At 34.5% G+C, this 18,679-nt stretch overlaps 1 protein-coding gene across 1 annotated transcript; it reads left to right on the top strand.

Annotated features, from left to right (window-relative positions):
- The first annotated feature begins 267 nt into the window (after positions 1-267).
- Positions 268-17,997, top strand: LOC127096523 (probable pre-mRNA-splicing factor ATP-dependent RNA helicase DEAH3). The gene is made up of 5 exons (XM_051035084.1): positions 268-655; positions 756-833; positions 980-1,061; positions 16,712-17,772; positions 17,906-17,997. Exons 1-5 carry the CDS (start codon positions 268-270, stop codon positions 17,995-17,997), a joined length of 1,701 nt encoding a protein of 566 aa, XP_050891041.1.
- The last annotated feature ends 682 nt before the right edge of the window (positions 17,998-18,679 follow it).

Genomic DNA, 18,679 nt, shown 5'->3' with positions numbered 1-18,679 from the left:
CCTTTACAATAAAATTGTGTGGAGTTTGATGTATTTAATAGGAACAGGGCCTGATATCATGCATGCTGTAAGTTTGATCAGTAGGTATATGGAAAATCCTAAGGAGAGTCATCTCTTGGTAGCAAAGAGAAATCTTAGGTACTTATGAGGTACTACTCGTTTTGGAATTTTCTACAAGAAGGGAGAAAATTCATATTTGACTGGCTAGAAGATAATGATTATGCTTGAGATACTGATGATAGAAAGAGTACTTCTGGCTATGTCTTTATGCTGGGTTCTAGAGCCATCTCATGGACATCAAAGAAACAAGAGATAGTTACTCTATCAACTATCGAAGCAGAATATATTACTGCAACAACATGTGTTTGTCAAGCAATTTGGCTTAGGAGGATTCTTGAAGGGATGGATTTTGTGCAAGAAAGGAAAGTTGATGCTACTGTAATTTACTGTGACAACAGTTCAACTATCAAACTGTCCAATAATCTTGTTTTACATGGAAGAAGCAAACACATAGACATGAAATTTCATTTTATCCGGAATCTCACAAAGGATGAAGTGATTGAACTTCACTACTGCAGAATTGAAGACCAAGTTGCTGATATAATGATAAATCCATTGAAGGTGGATGCATTTCAGAAGCTTAGAGCATTGTTGGGTGTGTGTGATAAACTGAATGTCTGAAGACTTTCAGTTTAAGGGAGAATGTTAGAAATATTATTTATTATTGTTTTATTTATTATTTATGCTTTGATCAGAGTTGTTCAAGTTTATAGGAAGTTCAGTTGAAATCAATAGACATGGGCTATATGCATCCAGATTAATAGGACTTAGTGGTTAGCTGAATTTTTCAAGTTATTTTAAGTAGTGCTGTTTCCATCTTAGAAAGTAGAATAAAATAGCAGTTTTCTTCTATTTGTATGTGTACTTCCTCTCTAAAATTAACAGTGTGTAGAGTATGAAGTGAAGGTATGTGTTGCAGGTTTAAGTTTGGATGAAACTTTTATAGTGTTGTTGTTGGGTGAATGGAGAAAAGAGAGTGGAGAGGAAGGTGGTAGTAGGAGGTATAGATTTGTTCGAAAAGTTCATAATGGTTGTTGTCCTTGTTTCGGCATGTGTAACAGAGATTGCCATGTGCTAGTTCGATTGGTCTCTTCCAAAAGTCAATCCCCAACTAAATGATAGTATTTGTCCACTTGGTTAGAAGGGAAACTTTCTTAATTTCTCTTAAAACACTTAGTTCTAATAAAAAATAAAAGTCAAAGATTTTTTTTTAAAATGGAATAAATAAAATAAAAATAATAAAACACAAATAAAATCATATCTACAAACATAAATGAAAAAAATAAAAATAAAATGGAAATAAAGTTATATTTACAAACATAATTTATTTGAATTATTCCCACTAATTAAATTGGCTAAAAAACGGATAAAAAACAACAAAAATCGGGCGTAAAAATGCCCAAAAAATTATATTTAATGCACCAAAATTATCAGCATGCAATAAACTTCTCTGAAATATACATGTTTCGATAAAATTTTAAAATAAAAATGATCGGTTAAAAGACTCAGGCTGATCGAAATGTGATTGAAAAGGTAGTCGAGAAATTAAACCGAGCACGTCAAGTTAAACTGCGTGAACCGTAGATTAATAAAACTGACGTCTCTAAGCTTAATTTTGAAATTTTTTGCACGCTAATTTGACCTACAATTGAGAAACAATTCGACCGGTCTATCTGTAGATCCGAAAAGTTTATTAGCTGATATTTCAAGTGTTATACAAAATGAAATACATGTCATGACAACTATAAAATGCAAACGTCTCGTGAATCTACTGAATTGCTGACTAAATAAACATGAATGGACAATCCGATGCAGATGAATCTCTCTTGAGCCACTTGCTTTTCATTCTTAAACATAAACAAAACTTATAAAGGATTCAGATAAAGATAATACTCTTGATTGTCACCCTCCGATCCTCTGAAATCATTATGAAATGGAAATAAACGATGCACTAATATTGAGAAATCAAATCTTTTAACTTCTCAATCAACAGATGACTGAATGAACGTCATCAAGATCAGATAAAATACCAAAACTCCTGAATTTTCATCCAAACCCTGATAAACCCTTTTAAGGAATAAATGCACGAAAAAATGGATTGATTAATGCTATATTGATATGAGTGTAAACTCAGGCTAAAATTTAGGGTATGACAAAAGAGCTACTGTGGTGGCCTTATATTGGCGATAATGTGGGTTCAGAAATGAACCAACGATGATTTTTTCATCGATATTGTCTATTGCTTTTCATGCAACATATATGTCAGGATATATGTATGGACTTAGGTCTAGAGACAAGTTTCTGGTTCAGAAGTGGGGACCAGTGACGAGTCTGGGACTTCAGTCCAATGACGAGTTCTAGGTTCAGAAGTAGGGAATTGCAATGAGTTTTGGTTTAGAGAGGAATCAGGTTCATAGAGGAACCATCAGTGGATGGATAAATTAATAACGTAACTCTGATATTCAAAACTTGGTACCATATGCATTGGAGTAGAGGTGTTGATTGCATTGCATACATAATTGCGTTGGTGAATGGTGATTGTTATGGATGATTATACGTTTGATGATTGAGCGAGTTATCCTTAATGCTTTATACACCATTAACATTTATGAATGTATTGTCACCCCAAATTTATTTCCGTGTTATTCTTTACTTCTGTGGTACAAATACTCAAGTAGAGGATCCTTAGTTGTTGTTGAGTTAGAGGATGGCGTAGCGGCCTTCTTCGTAGTTTATCGCTTTGAGTTTATTTTAGTTCTGCGAGTCACTCTAATAGTGTAGGACTGAGATGGGTTACCTTTACTATTTATCTTTGGCTAGTTGTTTAATTGAACTTCTTTTATTTAGATGAAGTGAGTTATAATTTGAGACAATTAAAGTTGAAATGATATTTTGAATTCCTCTGTTTTATTATGATTTTTGAAAAATATGTTTTATGTTGAGAAAACATGTCACACCCTATCGTTGAGTTAAAATTATTCGACATATTTTTATAAAATAAGTGTTTTGGGTTTAGGGTGTTACAAGTAATGTCGATCTAATCATAGGGGATAACATGTTCAAAACATTGCTACCTAACAATTTGATTAGACTTTGTGTTGTCCTTACTATGGTTATAGTCAAATTGAAATATAGTTAACTTTATTAATATTCTTGGTCTCTTTTTTTTGGAATTGGTCTTGTCATTATTATAACAATTAGGGATTTTTGTAATTAATAACAATACTAATTACCATTAGTATGTTCTACAATGACAAGAAAATATACAAGTAAAAAAATGGGTAATTAATGCATTGGAAATAGTCTCACATAGAAAGTATCACTCACTTAAAAAGACATTATAAAAAGTTATATTAATTAACTCAACAAAAGAGATAAAGAGGATAAAGTGTCATATGGACAAATATGGTGGTCCCAAGTTTTATGTCACTTGTCTCCTCTACACTCCCCATTTACTGGTGGCGACACCGAAACCACCAGCTCTAGGTGCAGATCTGAGGACATGAGTGTGGGCGTAGAGGTGCTACTAGAGACATGTAGGCAACACTTAAGCACTTAGGCATGATGCATCAGAGCAATCAGACTACTCACGACATTATAGGGGGCACTCCGACAAGCGACATATGGCGACAAGTTGCCATACATGGCAGTGGTCGTTGCTCCTATTTTTAATGGTCGTTACTTATGTTTGTTTTTAAATTTGAAATAAGTAACACTGCATGAAGTACCGTAGTAGGAAAAAAGTTACAACATTAGTAAAATTTATTGCTGAAAATGCGAGTTTCATAATAGGTCGCAACCTTGTGAAACAACATTACTTGCCCTATAAATTGATCATTTCAGATTCAGAAAAACACATTACAAAAGTACATCCTCTTTAATAAAAATTAAAGATTTCAAATCTTCCCTACAATTGAGTTTTCACCGGTCTTGTGTAAACTCGAAATATGCTAAATTATACTGAATATTAACGCGCGTTGACTCTAAGACATTTAAGAGTACTTAAAATACTACTATGAAAGTGATTTCCTTCATGATTCAATTATGGATCCATTTAACTTAGAATTGTTATTTAACACTATATTCATGCATAAAGGTCAATAGTATTAAAATGATTCAATTATGGATCCATTTCAGTACTCTTAAAATGATTATAAAATGGTTGCACATACAGACTGCAAAAGGAATAAAGTTACTATTTGTTCACACCACTTACTTGCTTAAATACAATTGAGACTTAATGAGAAATACTAAAATACCCTCTATCAAATTTTACCTATAAATTATTGAAAATGAATTAATTCTAACAGGAAGTTGGTACGACCTAGACGATCTTTATATTTAGTTTTCATATGCTTGAATTGGGGCAAACCATATCTCCTTCATAATTGGGTCAATAATCCTTGTTGAGACTACTGGGAATTATTCGTTGTAGACTCTAACTATAAATTAGGTATATGCACTAGATACTCTTGATGTACGCCAAAACATGCAACAAAGACATGAGAATAAGACTTATGAAAAGTTTAAAATTTCTCATAGTCACAACATTTTTTCTATGGGTAGAATTTCAAATGGTTGATTGATCGACCGTAATTCAAGTCCACACTTTAGTGGATCATGAAAGTGTATATTTTTCAGTCTAATTGCATGACTATATGATTTGTTAAGAGTTCTGCATCAGACAGTCGGTGGTCTGTGTAACACCCTTCTAAAATACCCCCAAATATTTAATTAAAATAGCAATATATCAATCAGAGTAAATATGCAATTAAGGGTGTCACACAATATTTCACACCATTCAACAATATAACTGTCATGCTCTTTTGTTAATTCAAAACATAAGAATTTTTGCATAAAACGCAGCGGATATAAATCTCATCAATCATGTAAAACATGTAACATGTTGCATGTAAAATTATTCAATAAGGTAAAACATCCCATCCCGATGTTACATCTATCAGAGCACGACCCACTAAGGAGACTACACTAGACTCCAAGCACTAGCTTCTACTCAATCACTGCTCGTTACCTGAAAAATAGTTGTAAGGGTGAGTTTCTCAATCGATATAATAAGCATTATAAATTAACATGTAATGCCAAGTAATTTCACACATTCATCACCCTAATCAGATCATACATTCAGCAGCGGCAACATCAACTAAAATCATACTCAACTCAACCACAAAACACACGTATAATATTGGAATACATCCATTCATATTATACGCCATACAATACAAATGCAATGAGACTCCATGCATGCGGTACCGACTATTCGTGAACATATAGTTCAACTTCACCGACCAAATCCAGGTACGGCTACCAAGCTCACTAGTCCCACTCATTTGAGACCTAGTGACTCACATCACTAATTCCTCACCATGGGAATTAGCTACCACCCCAAGGGCCATGCTATGCACGCTAAATCACCTAGCATGCAAACATCAACAACAATTCACACTAACTCATCACTAATTCCTCACCATGGGAATTAGCTACCACCATAAAGGCCACAACATGCATGCTAATCACCTAGCAATGCTACATCATCAACAACAATTCAAGAATAGATATATGCTCACACTCTAAGCCATAAAACAGTCTATTCACAAATGCACACATAACTGATACATTCACAGCATCATGCATACCATCACACATCATCAGTATTTTATCACATAAGCATATCATATCATGCCAAATAACAACCACAGTATTAGCACACTCTACTAATACCTATACTACTCACAACAACGGGGATGTTCCCTAATATATCATACATCAGCTAAATCACATTACTCGGCTGAACAGCTAAAACTGCACAACAACAGCTCAGGAAAATCACAAGTCTGCCCATACGCGTACTGCCTAGTCCCATACGCGTATGGCCCATTCCTCAGCCAAATCCCATACGCGTAACACCATCTCATACGCGTATGCTACGCGTACCACTTCCCCATACGCGTACCAACAGAGACCAAACTACGTTCAAAACATCATCTTCCTCATCCATACGTGTATTGCCTAGTGCCATACGCGTACCATGCCATCTCATACGCGTATTGCCTAGTGCCATACGCGTATGACCAGAAACCAGATTTCCAGATCTGCTATGGCTTTCTCTGCTACGAGATCTATCCAATTCAACCTTCCACAGTCCAATTTTACACATTATTCGTTCATATCCTCTAACATAATTCATACCCTATTCGATTTCACAAAATCTAACATTATTACATCTAATTCCTACGAATTTCCTTCATTTATAATCCAATTTTTCGTTCATCCAATATTTCACAAATTTCATCATACATCATTCAAATCAGAGGTAAATCAATGGTTATCACTACCCAGTACATATTATCCCATAATACCCATTAAACGATGATAAACCCCCCTTACCTGAGTTAATCCGGCAAATCTCTGAGCTTCAAGCTTTCCTTCCTTCAACCCTTGTTCTCTGGCTTTCTTTGCCCTTTTCCACTTTTCTGCCTCTTTCCCTTTTCACGTGAAAATAACTCTTTTTACCAAATGGAACCTTTTTACTGATTTCTACTTTTATTCCAATAATAACAAAAAATCCAATAATAATAATCCCAATAATATTCCAATAATTATTATTCCAATAATAATAATAATTCCAATTATTTAATTAAATTAATAAATATATTATTAACTCAATTTAAATAATTATCTTATTTTATCGGGGTGTTACAACTCTCCCCCACTAAAAGAGTTTTCGTCCTCGAAAACATACCTCAAGTGAATAACTCAGGATAAGACTCCTTCATCTGACTCTCAAGTTCCCAAGTCACATTGCCACCTGCTGGTCCGCCCCAAGCTACCTTTACCAAAGCAATCTCTTTACCCCGCAACTGCTTCAACTCTCGATCCTCGATCCTCATAGGTGATGTTTCAACAGTCAGGTTATCTCTCACCTGTACATCATCTACTAGGACCACATGCGACGGATTAGGAATGTACCTCCTCAACTGAGACACATGAAAAACCTCATGTAAATTTGCAAGTGACGGCGGTAAAGCGATACGATAGGCTACTTCCCCTATCCTCTCCAAAATCTGATAAGGACCAATAAATCGAGGTGTCAACTTCTTCGACTTCAAAGCTCGACCAACCCCAGTTATCGGAGTAACACGAAGAAACACATGATCTCCCTCTTGAAACTCAAGTGACTTTCTCCTCTTGTCGTGATAACTCTTCTGACGACTCTGAGCAATCCTCATCTTCTCCTGAATCATCTTAATCTTTTCCGTAGTCTTGTTGAACAATCTCCGGTCCAACCACAACACTCTCACCGGACTCATACCAACATAAAGGCGTCCGACATCTCCTACCATACAAAGCTTCAAATGGTGCCATACCAATGCTCGAATGAAAACTATTGTTGTAGGTAAACTCAATCAAAGGTAAATAACAATCCCAAGCACCTCCCTTTTCCAAAACACAAGCCCTCAAAAGATCCTCCAGTGACTGAATCGTCCTCTCAGTCTGACCATCAGTCTGCGGATGATATGCAGAACTCAATCTCAACTTAGTTCCCAAAGCCCTCTGCAAACCTTCCCAGAACTTCGATGTAAATCTAGGATCTCTGTCTGAAACAATACTCGACGGAATACCATGCAAACTTACAATCTTCTCAATATACAACTCGGTTAATCTCTCTAACGGATAATCCATTCTGATCGGAATGAAATGAGCCGATTTCGTCAATCTATCAACAATCACCCAAATAGCTTCAAAATTCTTAAATGTCCTCGGTAAACCAGAAACAAAATCCATACTGATACTATCCCACTTCCACTCTGGAATAGCCAACGGTTGCATTAACCCAGACGGCTTCTGATGCTCAATCTTCGACTTCTGACAAGTCAAACAGGAATAAACAAAACTCGCAATTTCTCTTTTCATCCCCGGCCACCAAAATAACTTTTTCAAATCATGATACATCTTCGTAGCTCCAGGATGAATACTTAAGCCACTACGATGTCCTTCCTCCAGGATACTCTTCTTAAGTTCGGTAACATCCGGAATACACACCCGATTACCAAATTTCAAAACACCATTCTCATCAACTCTGAATTCACCACCTTGACCTTGATTCACTAAAGTCAACTTATCAACCAAAAGCACATCGGATTTCTGACTCTCTCTAATCTCATTCAGAATACCACTCGTTAACTTCAACATTCCCAACTTAACACTATTGTGGGTACTCTCACACCCCAAACTCAAGTCTCTAAACTGCTCAATTAAATCCAACTCCTTAATCATTAACATAGACATATGCAATGATTTCCGACTCAATGCATCAGCCACTACGTTTGCTTTACCCGGATGGTAATTCAAACCAAAGTCATAATCCTTCAGAAACTCTAACCATCTCCTCTGTCTCATATTCAGCTCTTTCTGATCAAACAAATACTTTAAACTTTTATGGTCACTAAAAACCTCAAATCTTGACCCGTACAAGTAATGCCTCCATAACTTCAGAACAAATACCACAGCTGCCAACTCTAAATCGTGTGTCGGATAGTTCCTCTCATGAACCCTCAGCTGTCTCGAAGCATAAGCTATAACTTGCTTATTCTGCATCAATACACCACCCAAACCCAATAATGAAGCATCACAGTAAACCTCAAATGATTCCGACGAACTCGGTAATATCAGAATAGGAGCAGTAGTTAACCTTTTCTTTAACTCTTGGAAACCTTCTTCACATTTTGAGTCCCAAACAAACGCTTGCCCCTTTCTAGTCAACATCGTCAACGGTAACGCCAACTTAGCAAATCCCTCAATGAATTTCCTATAATAACCTGCAAGTCCAAGAAAACTCCTTATCTCCGAAACTGACTTCGGAGCTTCCCACTTAGATACCGCTTCTATCTTAGAAGGATCAACAGCAACACCACCTCTGGAAATCACATGACCAAGAAAACTAACCTCTTTTAACCAAAATTCACACTTAGACAGTTTAGCAAATAACTTCTTTTCTCGTAGAACTCCTAAAACCACTCTCAAATGTTCAGCATGCTCTTCTTCAGATTTCGAATATACCAAAATGTCATCAATAAACACCACAACAAACTGATCTAGGTACGGATGGAAAATCCTATTCATATACTCCATAAATACTCCAGGCGCATTAGTCACACCAAAAGGCATTACAGAATATTCATAATGTCCATACCTTGTTCTGAAAGCAGTCTTCTGAATATCCTCAGCTTTCACACGTATCTGATGATACCCAGATCTCAAATCTATTTTGCTGAACACGCTCGCACCAACCAACTGATCCATCAAATCATCAATCCTCGGCAAAGGATACCGATTCTTGATCGTCACTTTATTCAGTTGCCTGTAGTCCACACACAACCTCATAGTACCTTCCTTCTTCTTAACCAATAACACTGGTGCACCCCACGGTGACACACTCGGACGAATAAATTTCTTATCCAACAGATCTTCCAACTGACTCTTCAATTCAGTTAACTCAACAGCAGACATACGGTACGGAGCCATCGATATCGGTCTAGTACCAGGTACCAAATCAATCGAGAACTCAACTTCACGCTCTGGTGGTAATTCATTCACTTCTTCAGGAAACACATCAGGAAAATCACACACCACACAGCTAGATCGCAAATCGCCAGTTTATCTTTAGCCTCCAAAGTCGCTAACAGCATAAACAACTCTGCCCCATCTGCTACTGCCTCATTCACCTGCCTCGCTGATAGAAACAAACTCTTTCCTTCTTCAATCTCAGGAAAGATCACAGTCTTATCAAAACAGTTGATAGAAACTCGGTTAAACACCAACCAGTTCATACCCAAGATAACATCGATCTGCACTAGTGGAAGACACACTAGGTCCATCCCAAAGTCTCTACCAAAAATACTCAAAGGGCAATTTAAACAAACTGAAGTAGTAGTCACTGAACCCTTCGCAGGAGTATCAATCACCATACTTCCAAGCATCTCAGATATTTCTAACTTAAGTTTCACAGCACAATCCAAAGATATAAAGCAATGAGTCGCACCTGTGTCAATAATAGCTACAAGAGGAAAGCCATTAATATAACACGTACCTCGGATCAAACGATCGTCTGCAAAAGTCTCGGAACCCGATAAAGCAAAGACCTTGCCTCCCGACTGGTTCTCTTTCTTCGGCTTAGGACACTGTGGGCTAATATGACCCACCTCTCCACAGTTGAAACAAGTCACAGTCTTCAACCGGCACTCTGCAGCCAAGTGACCACCTTTGCCACACTTAAAACACTTCTTCTCATTACTGGTACACTCATGGAAACGATGTCCAGCCTGACCACATCTGTAACACTTAGCAGGAGCACTAGAGTCTCCCCCACTAGGCCTCTTCATCCCACTCTGTCTCTGAAAACCTTTGCCAGTTGCATACGGTTTTCCACGATCATTCTGATTCTTGCCTTTCCTATCAACCCTTTGCTGATAGCTCTCTGCCCTGGCTTTGGAATCCTGTTCAAAAATCCTGCAACAGTCAACCAAGTCAGAAAACACTCTGATTCGCTGATATCCAATAGCCTGTTTGATCTCGGGACGCAACCCGTTCTCAAACTTCACACATTTCGAAAATTCCCCAGCAGCCTCATTATAGGGAGTGTAATACTTCGACAGCTCTGTGAACTTAGCAGCATACTCAGTAACAGACCGACTGCCCTGCTTCAATTCCAAGAACTCTATCTCTTTCTTTCCTCTAACATCCTCTGGAAAATACTTCCTCAGGAATCTCTCTCTGAACACAGCCCAAGTGATCTCAGCATTTCCAGCAGATTCCAACTCAGTGCGGGTAGCAACCCACCAATCATCTGCTTCTTCTGACAGCATATGCGTACCGAACCTGACCTTCTGGTTATCGGCACACTCAGTCACTCGGAAGATCCTCTCAATCTCCTTCAACCACTTCTGAGCACCATCTGGATCGTATGCTCCCTTGAACATTGGAGGATTGTTCTTCTGGAACTCACTCAGTTGACGAGCAGCTCCCATTCCCACAACATTCGGATTTCCTCCAAGTACTCCAGCTAGCATACCCAGAGCCTCAGCAATCGCAGCATCATCTCTACCTCTTCCAGCCATCTCTATTCTGAAAACCCAACAAGTTAAAACAATAAGTACTGATAGGGTTACACAACACCTATCCCGTACAGGGGAAACAGAATAATTACGACTCGACTCGACCGACTATGCTCTGATACCACTAATGTAACACCCTTCTAAAATACCCCCAAATATTTAATTAAAATAGTAATATATCAATCAGAGTAAATATGCAATTAAGGGTGTCACACAATATTTCACACCATTCAACAATATAACTGTCATGCTCTTTTGTTAATTCAAAACATAAGCATTTTTGCATAAAACGCAGCGGATATAAATCTCATCAATCATGTAAAACATGTAACATGTTGCATGTAAAATTATTCAATAAGGTAAAACATCCCATCCCGATGTTACATCTATCAGAGCACGACCCACTAAGGAGACTACACTAGACTCCAAGCACTAGCTTCTACTCAATCACTGCTCGTTACCTGAAAAATAGTTGTAAGGGTGAGTTTCTCAATCGATATAATAAGCATTATAAATTAACATGTAATGCCAAGTAATTTCACACATTCATCACCCTAATCAGATCATACATTCAGCAGCGGCAACATCAACTAAAATCATACTCAACTCAACCAAAAAACACACGTATAATATTGGAATACATCCATTCATATTATACGCCATACAATACAAATGCAATGAGACTCCATGCATGCGGTACCGACTATTCGTGAACATATAGTTCAACTTCACCGACCAAATCCAGGTACGGCTACCAAGCTCACTAGTCCCACTCATTTGAGACCTAGTGACTCACATCACTAATTCCTCACCATGGGAATTAGCTACCACCCCAAGGGCCATGCTATGCACGCTAAATCACCTAGCATGCAAACATCAACAACAATTCACACTAACTCATCACTAATTCCTCACCATGGGAATTAGCTACCACCATAAAGGCCACAACATGCATGCTAATCACCTAGCAATGCTACATCATCAACAACAATTCAAGAATAGATATATGTTCACACTCTAAGCCATAAAATAGTCTATTCACAAATGCACACATAACTGATACATTCACAGCATCATGCATACCATCACACATCATCAGTATTTTATCACATAAGCATATCATATCATGCCAAATAACAACCACAGTATTAGCACACTCTACTAATACCTATACTACTCACAACAACGGGGAATGTTCCCTAATATATCATACATCAGCTAAATCACATTACTCGGCTGAACAGCTAAAACTGCACAACAACAGCTCAGGAAAATCACAAGTCTGCCCATACGCGTACTGCCTAGTCCCATACGCGTATGGCCCATTCCTCAGCCAAATCCCATACGCGTAACACCATCTCATACGCGTATGCTACGCGTACCACTTCCCCATACGCGTACCAACAGAGACCAAACTACGTTCAAAACATCATCTTCCTCATCCATACGTGTATTGCCTAGTGCCATACGCGTACCATGCCATCTCATACGCGTATTGCCTAGTGCCATACGCGTATGACCAGAAACCAGATTTCCAGATCTGCTATGGCTTTCTCTGCTACGAGATCTATCCAATTCAACCTTCCACAGTCCAATTTTACACATTATTCGTTCATATCCTCTAACATAATTCATACCCTATTCGATTTCACAAAATCTAACATTATTACATCTAATTCCTACGAATTTCCTTCATTTATAATCCAATTTTTCGTTCATCCAATATTTCACAAATTTCATCATACATCATTCAAATCAGAGGTAAATCAATGGTTTATCACTACCCAGTACATATTATCCCATAATACCCATTAAACGATGATAAACCCCCCTTACCTGAGTTAATCCGGCAAATCTCTGAGCTTCAAGCTTTTCCTTCCTTCAACCCTTGTTCTCTGGCTTTCTTTGCCCTTTTCCACTTTTCTGCCTCTTTTCCCTTTTCACGTGAAAATAACTCTTTTTACCAAATGGAACCTTTTTACTGATTTCTACTTTTATTCCAATAATAACAAAATAATCCAATAATAATAATCCCAATAATATTCCAATAATTATTATTCCAATAATAATAATAATTCCAATTATTTAATTAAATTAATAAATATATTATTAACTCAATTTAAATAATTATCTTATTTTATCGGGGTGTTACAGTCTGAACATGTGTTTATAAGTGGAGACAATCATCATCTTACAAGTTTATTTTGTAGGGTTGAGTTAGCCCCAACCATTTAGTTCTACGTCCCAAACATAAATCCTAAACGCGAGAGGGGTGTTAAGAGTCTTACATCGATTACAAACCAAACATTCGTAATATCATAATCTAATATTGATCGCATTAATGAAGAACATTGACCCCATTTTTGTCCTCCAAATAGTCCTTGCCATTTGTTTGTGTTTTACTAAGTTCCTTTTATTAATTTTAAAATAATAGAATAATAAAATATAAAATTAACTTTTAAGAGTAGTATATTATTTATTATAAATATAACTAAATAATTAAATAATACTATAATTAAATACACTAATTATTAGTTATATAATTATTAATAATACAATATTAATAGTGAATAAATTAATAATTAATACAATATGAATAATTAAATAAAAATATTAATAGTAAATATATTAGTATATTAATAGTTAATGAAAAATAATTATAAAAATGTGAAAATGATATTAATAATTAATACAATATGAATAAAAATTTTATTATATTAACAAAAGATAAAACAATTAATAATTATTAATTCTATATTATATAGAAAATTATATTAGTTTATACTAATATGTTATTAATGTTGAATATATAAATCAGAGATAATGTGACATCTCCTAGACCTCGTCGTTTGATTTGGCACGGCTTCAACTATCTAGCCATACTACAAATTTGATGAAACCCATATTATGAAACCTATTTTTATTTTTTTTCCTTTCACTTTTGGTTTTCTAAATCTTCAAAAACATTTTTTTCTTTCTTTTAAGTTTAGCAGAATATATTACAGTTTGATTTTTATAATTTAAACTAAGACTTTCTATGCTAACTAAGCTCTCGTTTGAGGGACTTAATGTGTCCTTGGGAGATACAAGACATAAGAATTATGCATGAGAGTTGCGATAAATTTTCAGTTTGAGAGGCTTGATAACAAGTCTTGCATGAGTTCGACGGTAGTCCTGCCCAAGTAGGTCAAATGTCTCGTTTGAGGGACTTATAGTCTCATGTGAGCAGGACTCCTAAACTACCACGAAATATTACTGTGATGAGAGTCCCAAACGGTAATAATAATAACTCATTAGGATGGGATATTACTAGTTAAGAATGCTACATAAGAATAAGTAAATGAATTCTAACCGCAACAAAGTGTTTTCACTATTAAAACACCGAAAGTTTATTTTCTGTTATTTTACATTTCAATTACTCACCAAACAATCAATCTTTGGATAAGATAAACCAAACTTAAAGTAATAGAAATAACTGCAACACAAATGGTATCATTGTCGGAGACCGAAAGCATTGCAATAGCTTTTTATCATTTTAAGTTTTCTGTATATATGTCAATAGTGCATATTTCATTTATAGTCACTAACCTACTAATCATGTTAGTTTTGTCATTACTTTTTAATGCGAGGTAAGGATTCAACATAACAACTTCTGTTCGATCCCGAAATTGAAAGAAGTGCACACAGAAACATTTGTAATAACATAAAGAAAAAGTTGCAAATCAAGTTATAAGATCTAGAAGAGTATTATGTTTCAAAGCAAAAAACCATAGCTGATATGGATAACAACACCAATCAGGATAACAACAATGATAATAATGAAATAATGGAAACAATGTTGGTAACATGCCATGCTAAAATAGTCTGAGACGACTGACACACATAGTTAGACCACAAAGGAATGTCTGTCAAACAAAAATGAAAACGTGATTGTTACAAATTCTTTATGTTAACCCAATCACATGATTAGACAATGAAAATCCATATACACATCTCACAATGTTCTATGAGATTTTTGATACGCTAGAAGCTCCAGAAAACTAAGGAGGAAGAGGTATTTGTGAGATTGTTTCTACAATCATTAATTGGCAAAGCAAATGAGTGACATCTAAACCAACCAACATCGATAATGACAAAATAGAATACATTGATCGAAAAGTTCTTAAACAACTTGTATTTGTTGTGCTTGGTGCTAACCTAATTTTTGTATTTTGTAGGAATTTTATTTGTTTTTATTCGTAAATATTATATTTGCTTTTAAAAAAATATGTTCTAAAATCGGATAAAATAGAGAATATTTTTCAAATAAATTAAAAAAAATAAAATGTTAATTTTTTTATCACATATAGTGATAAACTTTTGTAATCTTCAAAATTTTAAATATATAACAATTAAATTTGTAATCTTCATAAAAAATATTTAAGTTAATGTAAGGATAATAATACATTACCTTGATTGCATATAAGTTAATGTCATCTTCATGAAAATATTTATAATATATAATATTTTCTTACTTATAAAAAAATTGTAAGTAATCTTTAATAAAAACATAAATTAAATTAAATATAAGTTTTACTCATGATTTTTTTTAAAGATATAATAATATAAATTTATAATAATCACAGCTCATTCGTTGCTTTATTAGTAACAAATTCAACTTGTAAAGTCATATATATATTAATATATTATATATATATATATATATATAGATATAGATATATATAAATATATATATATATATATATATATATATATATATATATATATATATATATATATATTATATATATATATAATCTATTATATATATATCTATATAATATATCTATATTATATATATCTATTATTAATCTTATTTAAAAAATATATTAAATTTAAAAATATCCACATCCTTCAAAAATTATGGACAACAAGTCAAAATTTGTTATCTTAATTTCCATATTTATTGGTATCCGTTATCTATCTATATGTATATATATATATTAAATCTTATTTATAAGTTAGTGTAATCTTCATGAAAATATTTATAATATATAATATTGTCTTACTTATAAAAAAATTGTATGTAATCTTTAATAAAAATTAAATTAAATTAAATATAAGTTTTACTCATCATTTTTTTTTAAATATATAATATTATAAATTTATAATAACCAAAGCTCATTCCGTTTAATTGTAACAAATTAAACTTTTAAAGTATATTAAATCTTATTTATAAAATATATCCAATCTATCTACTTGTTGAGGTTTAAAATCAAATTTAAATTTAAAATATCCAGATTATGCGAAAATTATGGACATCAAGTCAAGATTTATTATCTTAATTTCCATATTTATTGGTATCTGTTATTTTTCTATATATACGTAAACGAAGTAGTTATTTGTTATTATTATTAACATCTTTAGTTTGTTTTTCATTCCATATTAGCAGTTGTGAAGTTTTGTGGTGATGGAAAATTCGAAAGTTGCTAACATATTGAATCGATGGAGTGGAAGACCTTATTCAGTTGAGATTTTAGAAAAGAGGAAGAAGCTCGCAATCTGGCAGCACAGAGATCAGTTGTTATAATTATCGACGATATACAGGAAAGAACTTTGGCTACTGATTTGCTACTTGGATATTTATCCACACTTCTTACAAAAAGAGCAGATTTGAAGTTGATATTCATGAGTAGTACAAGTCTTGAATCTGAAAAGTTCAAGGAACATTTCCAAGAACATTATCCTAGTATTCATATTATGAAAGTTCCTGGAAGGTTACATCCTGTGGAAATTGTTTATACAAGTGATGAAGAAGTTGATAGGAATAATTACTTGGATGCTGTTACAAAGACTGTGGTGAATATACATAGACATGAACCTCCTGGAGATGTACTTGTGTTTTTGAGTGAAGAGGGAGAGGTAGAAGATGCATGCAACAAAATATCAAAAGAAATATGTAATCTAAAGAATCTTGTGGGTCCTATGAAACTGGTTCCACTATATTCTTGTCTACCAGCAACAATGCAACACAAGATTTTTGAACCATGTTCTGGAAGAAAGATTGTGGTAACAACAAATATAGTAGAATCTTCCTTATCAATGGATGATATTTCGTATGTTGTTGACTCTGGATTTGTTAAGAAAAAGGTTTTTGACAATAAACTAAATATGGAGTGTCTAGTAACGTCAACAATATCAAAAGCAAGTGCAGATATGAGGTCAGAGCATGCTGGTAGAACAATAAGCGGGAAATGTTTTAGAGTTTATACAGAAGAAAGTTACAAGAATAATCGTGATCAAGAGATATGTCCTGAAATTCTGAGATTAAATCTCGCCAATATGATTCTCTCTTTATGGAAACTTGATGTAGATGATTTTTGGTTTTTTGGTTACGTTGACTTTCCTGATGTTGAATCTCTAGTGTGCGCCTTTGCAACATTGGTGTACTTGGGTGCATTGGATCAACATTGCAAGTTAACAAATATTGGTGAGTTTATGAGTGTGTTTCCCTTGGAACCACAAATGTCAAAGGTGCTAGCTGTTAGCCCTGACTTCAACTGTTCACAAGAGATACTATCAATTTCTTCCATGCTATCAGGTATGTATTATTCTATTTAAAGTGGCTTTGCCGATTTCGACTAATATATGTGTTGATTCTGAAAAGTTTCCTACAATGTTTTCTATTAAGTGATAAGTTGTTAATGATAGTGGAAAGTTGTAATTTGAAACAGGTTGGTCGATTCAGCAGCATCATGGTCATTGTACTACAAATTATCAAAATATTCTAATAGTGAAGCAAAGGGTATTCTTGAAAGAATGTTGAAGGAAAAGAAAAGATTACAAACATTAGCACTTTCCATCGTGTCATACCCCAAAAATTACCCATCATTTTTCCTAAAAAAAAAAAAAAAAAAAAAAAAAAAAAAACGAAAAAAAAAAAGAAAAAAAAAAAAGGAAAAAAAAAAAGATTTTTTTTTTTAATTAATTAATTAATTAATTAATTAATTAATTAATTAATTAAATAATTAAAATAAATAAATAAATAAAATATAACAAATTATTTTGGACTTGGGTCTCCCTCATTCCAAGCCCATTACCCACGAAATTAGTCTATAAATACTGAAGTTTCAGTAGGGGAGTTACACTTGGAGTTTACACTGGGAGATTTACTGGAGAAAGAAGGAAGAGAAGCAAAACACTCTGAGGTTTCCTTGGAACAAAACCTTGAGGAAAAAGAAAGAGAGAGAACAGAGAAGGACGGATAGAAACTTTGGCATAGGAACCCTGCCTACCCGGAGAATTCAGAGTAAAGAAACCCTGAAGGCAGCCCATCTGCACCGAAGCCATCGCCGTCCAATTCCCGCTGCCTAACTTATTCCGATACTACAAGTGGTCAATCCCTTCAACCTTGAATTGGCAAACAGGTTTGCGTATCTCTATTGTTTATACTTTCAATTGGCCATATCTACATATATAATGCATCATGATTAAATGTTGATATATAA

The sequence above is a fragment of the Lathyrus oleraceus genome, chromosome 6 (genome assembly GCF_024323335.1).
Source record: "Lathyrus oleraceus cultivar Zhongwan6 chromosome 6, CAAS_Psat_ZW6_1.0, whole genome shotgun sequence".
Lineage (NCBI taxonomy): Eukaryota > Viridiplantae > Streptophyta > Magnoliopsida > Fabales > Fabaceae > Lathyrus > Lathyrus oleraceus.
The sequence above is the reverse complement of the archived record's forward strand: the minus strand, read 5'-3'. Positions and strand labels throughout refer to the sequence as shown.

Coding starts and splice junctions, on each gene's coding strand:
- LOC127096523 (XM_051035084.1), top strand. CDS start 268: ATGCTGGGTTCTAGAGCCATCTCATGGACATCAAAGAAACAAGAGATA. Junction 1,062..16,711: donor GAGGAAGGTGGTAGTAGGAG/GTATAGATTTGT, acceptor TTGAGATTTTAG/AAAAGAGGAAGAAGCTCGCA. Junction 17,773..17,905: donor AATTTCTTCCATGCTATCAG/GTATGTATTATT, acceptor AATTTGAAACAG/GTTGGTCGATTCAGCAGCAT.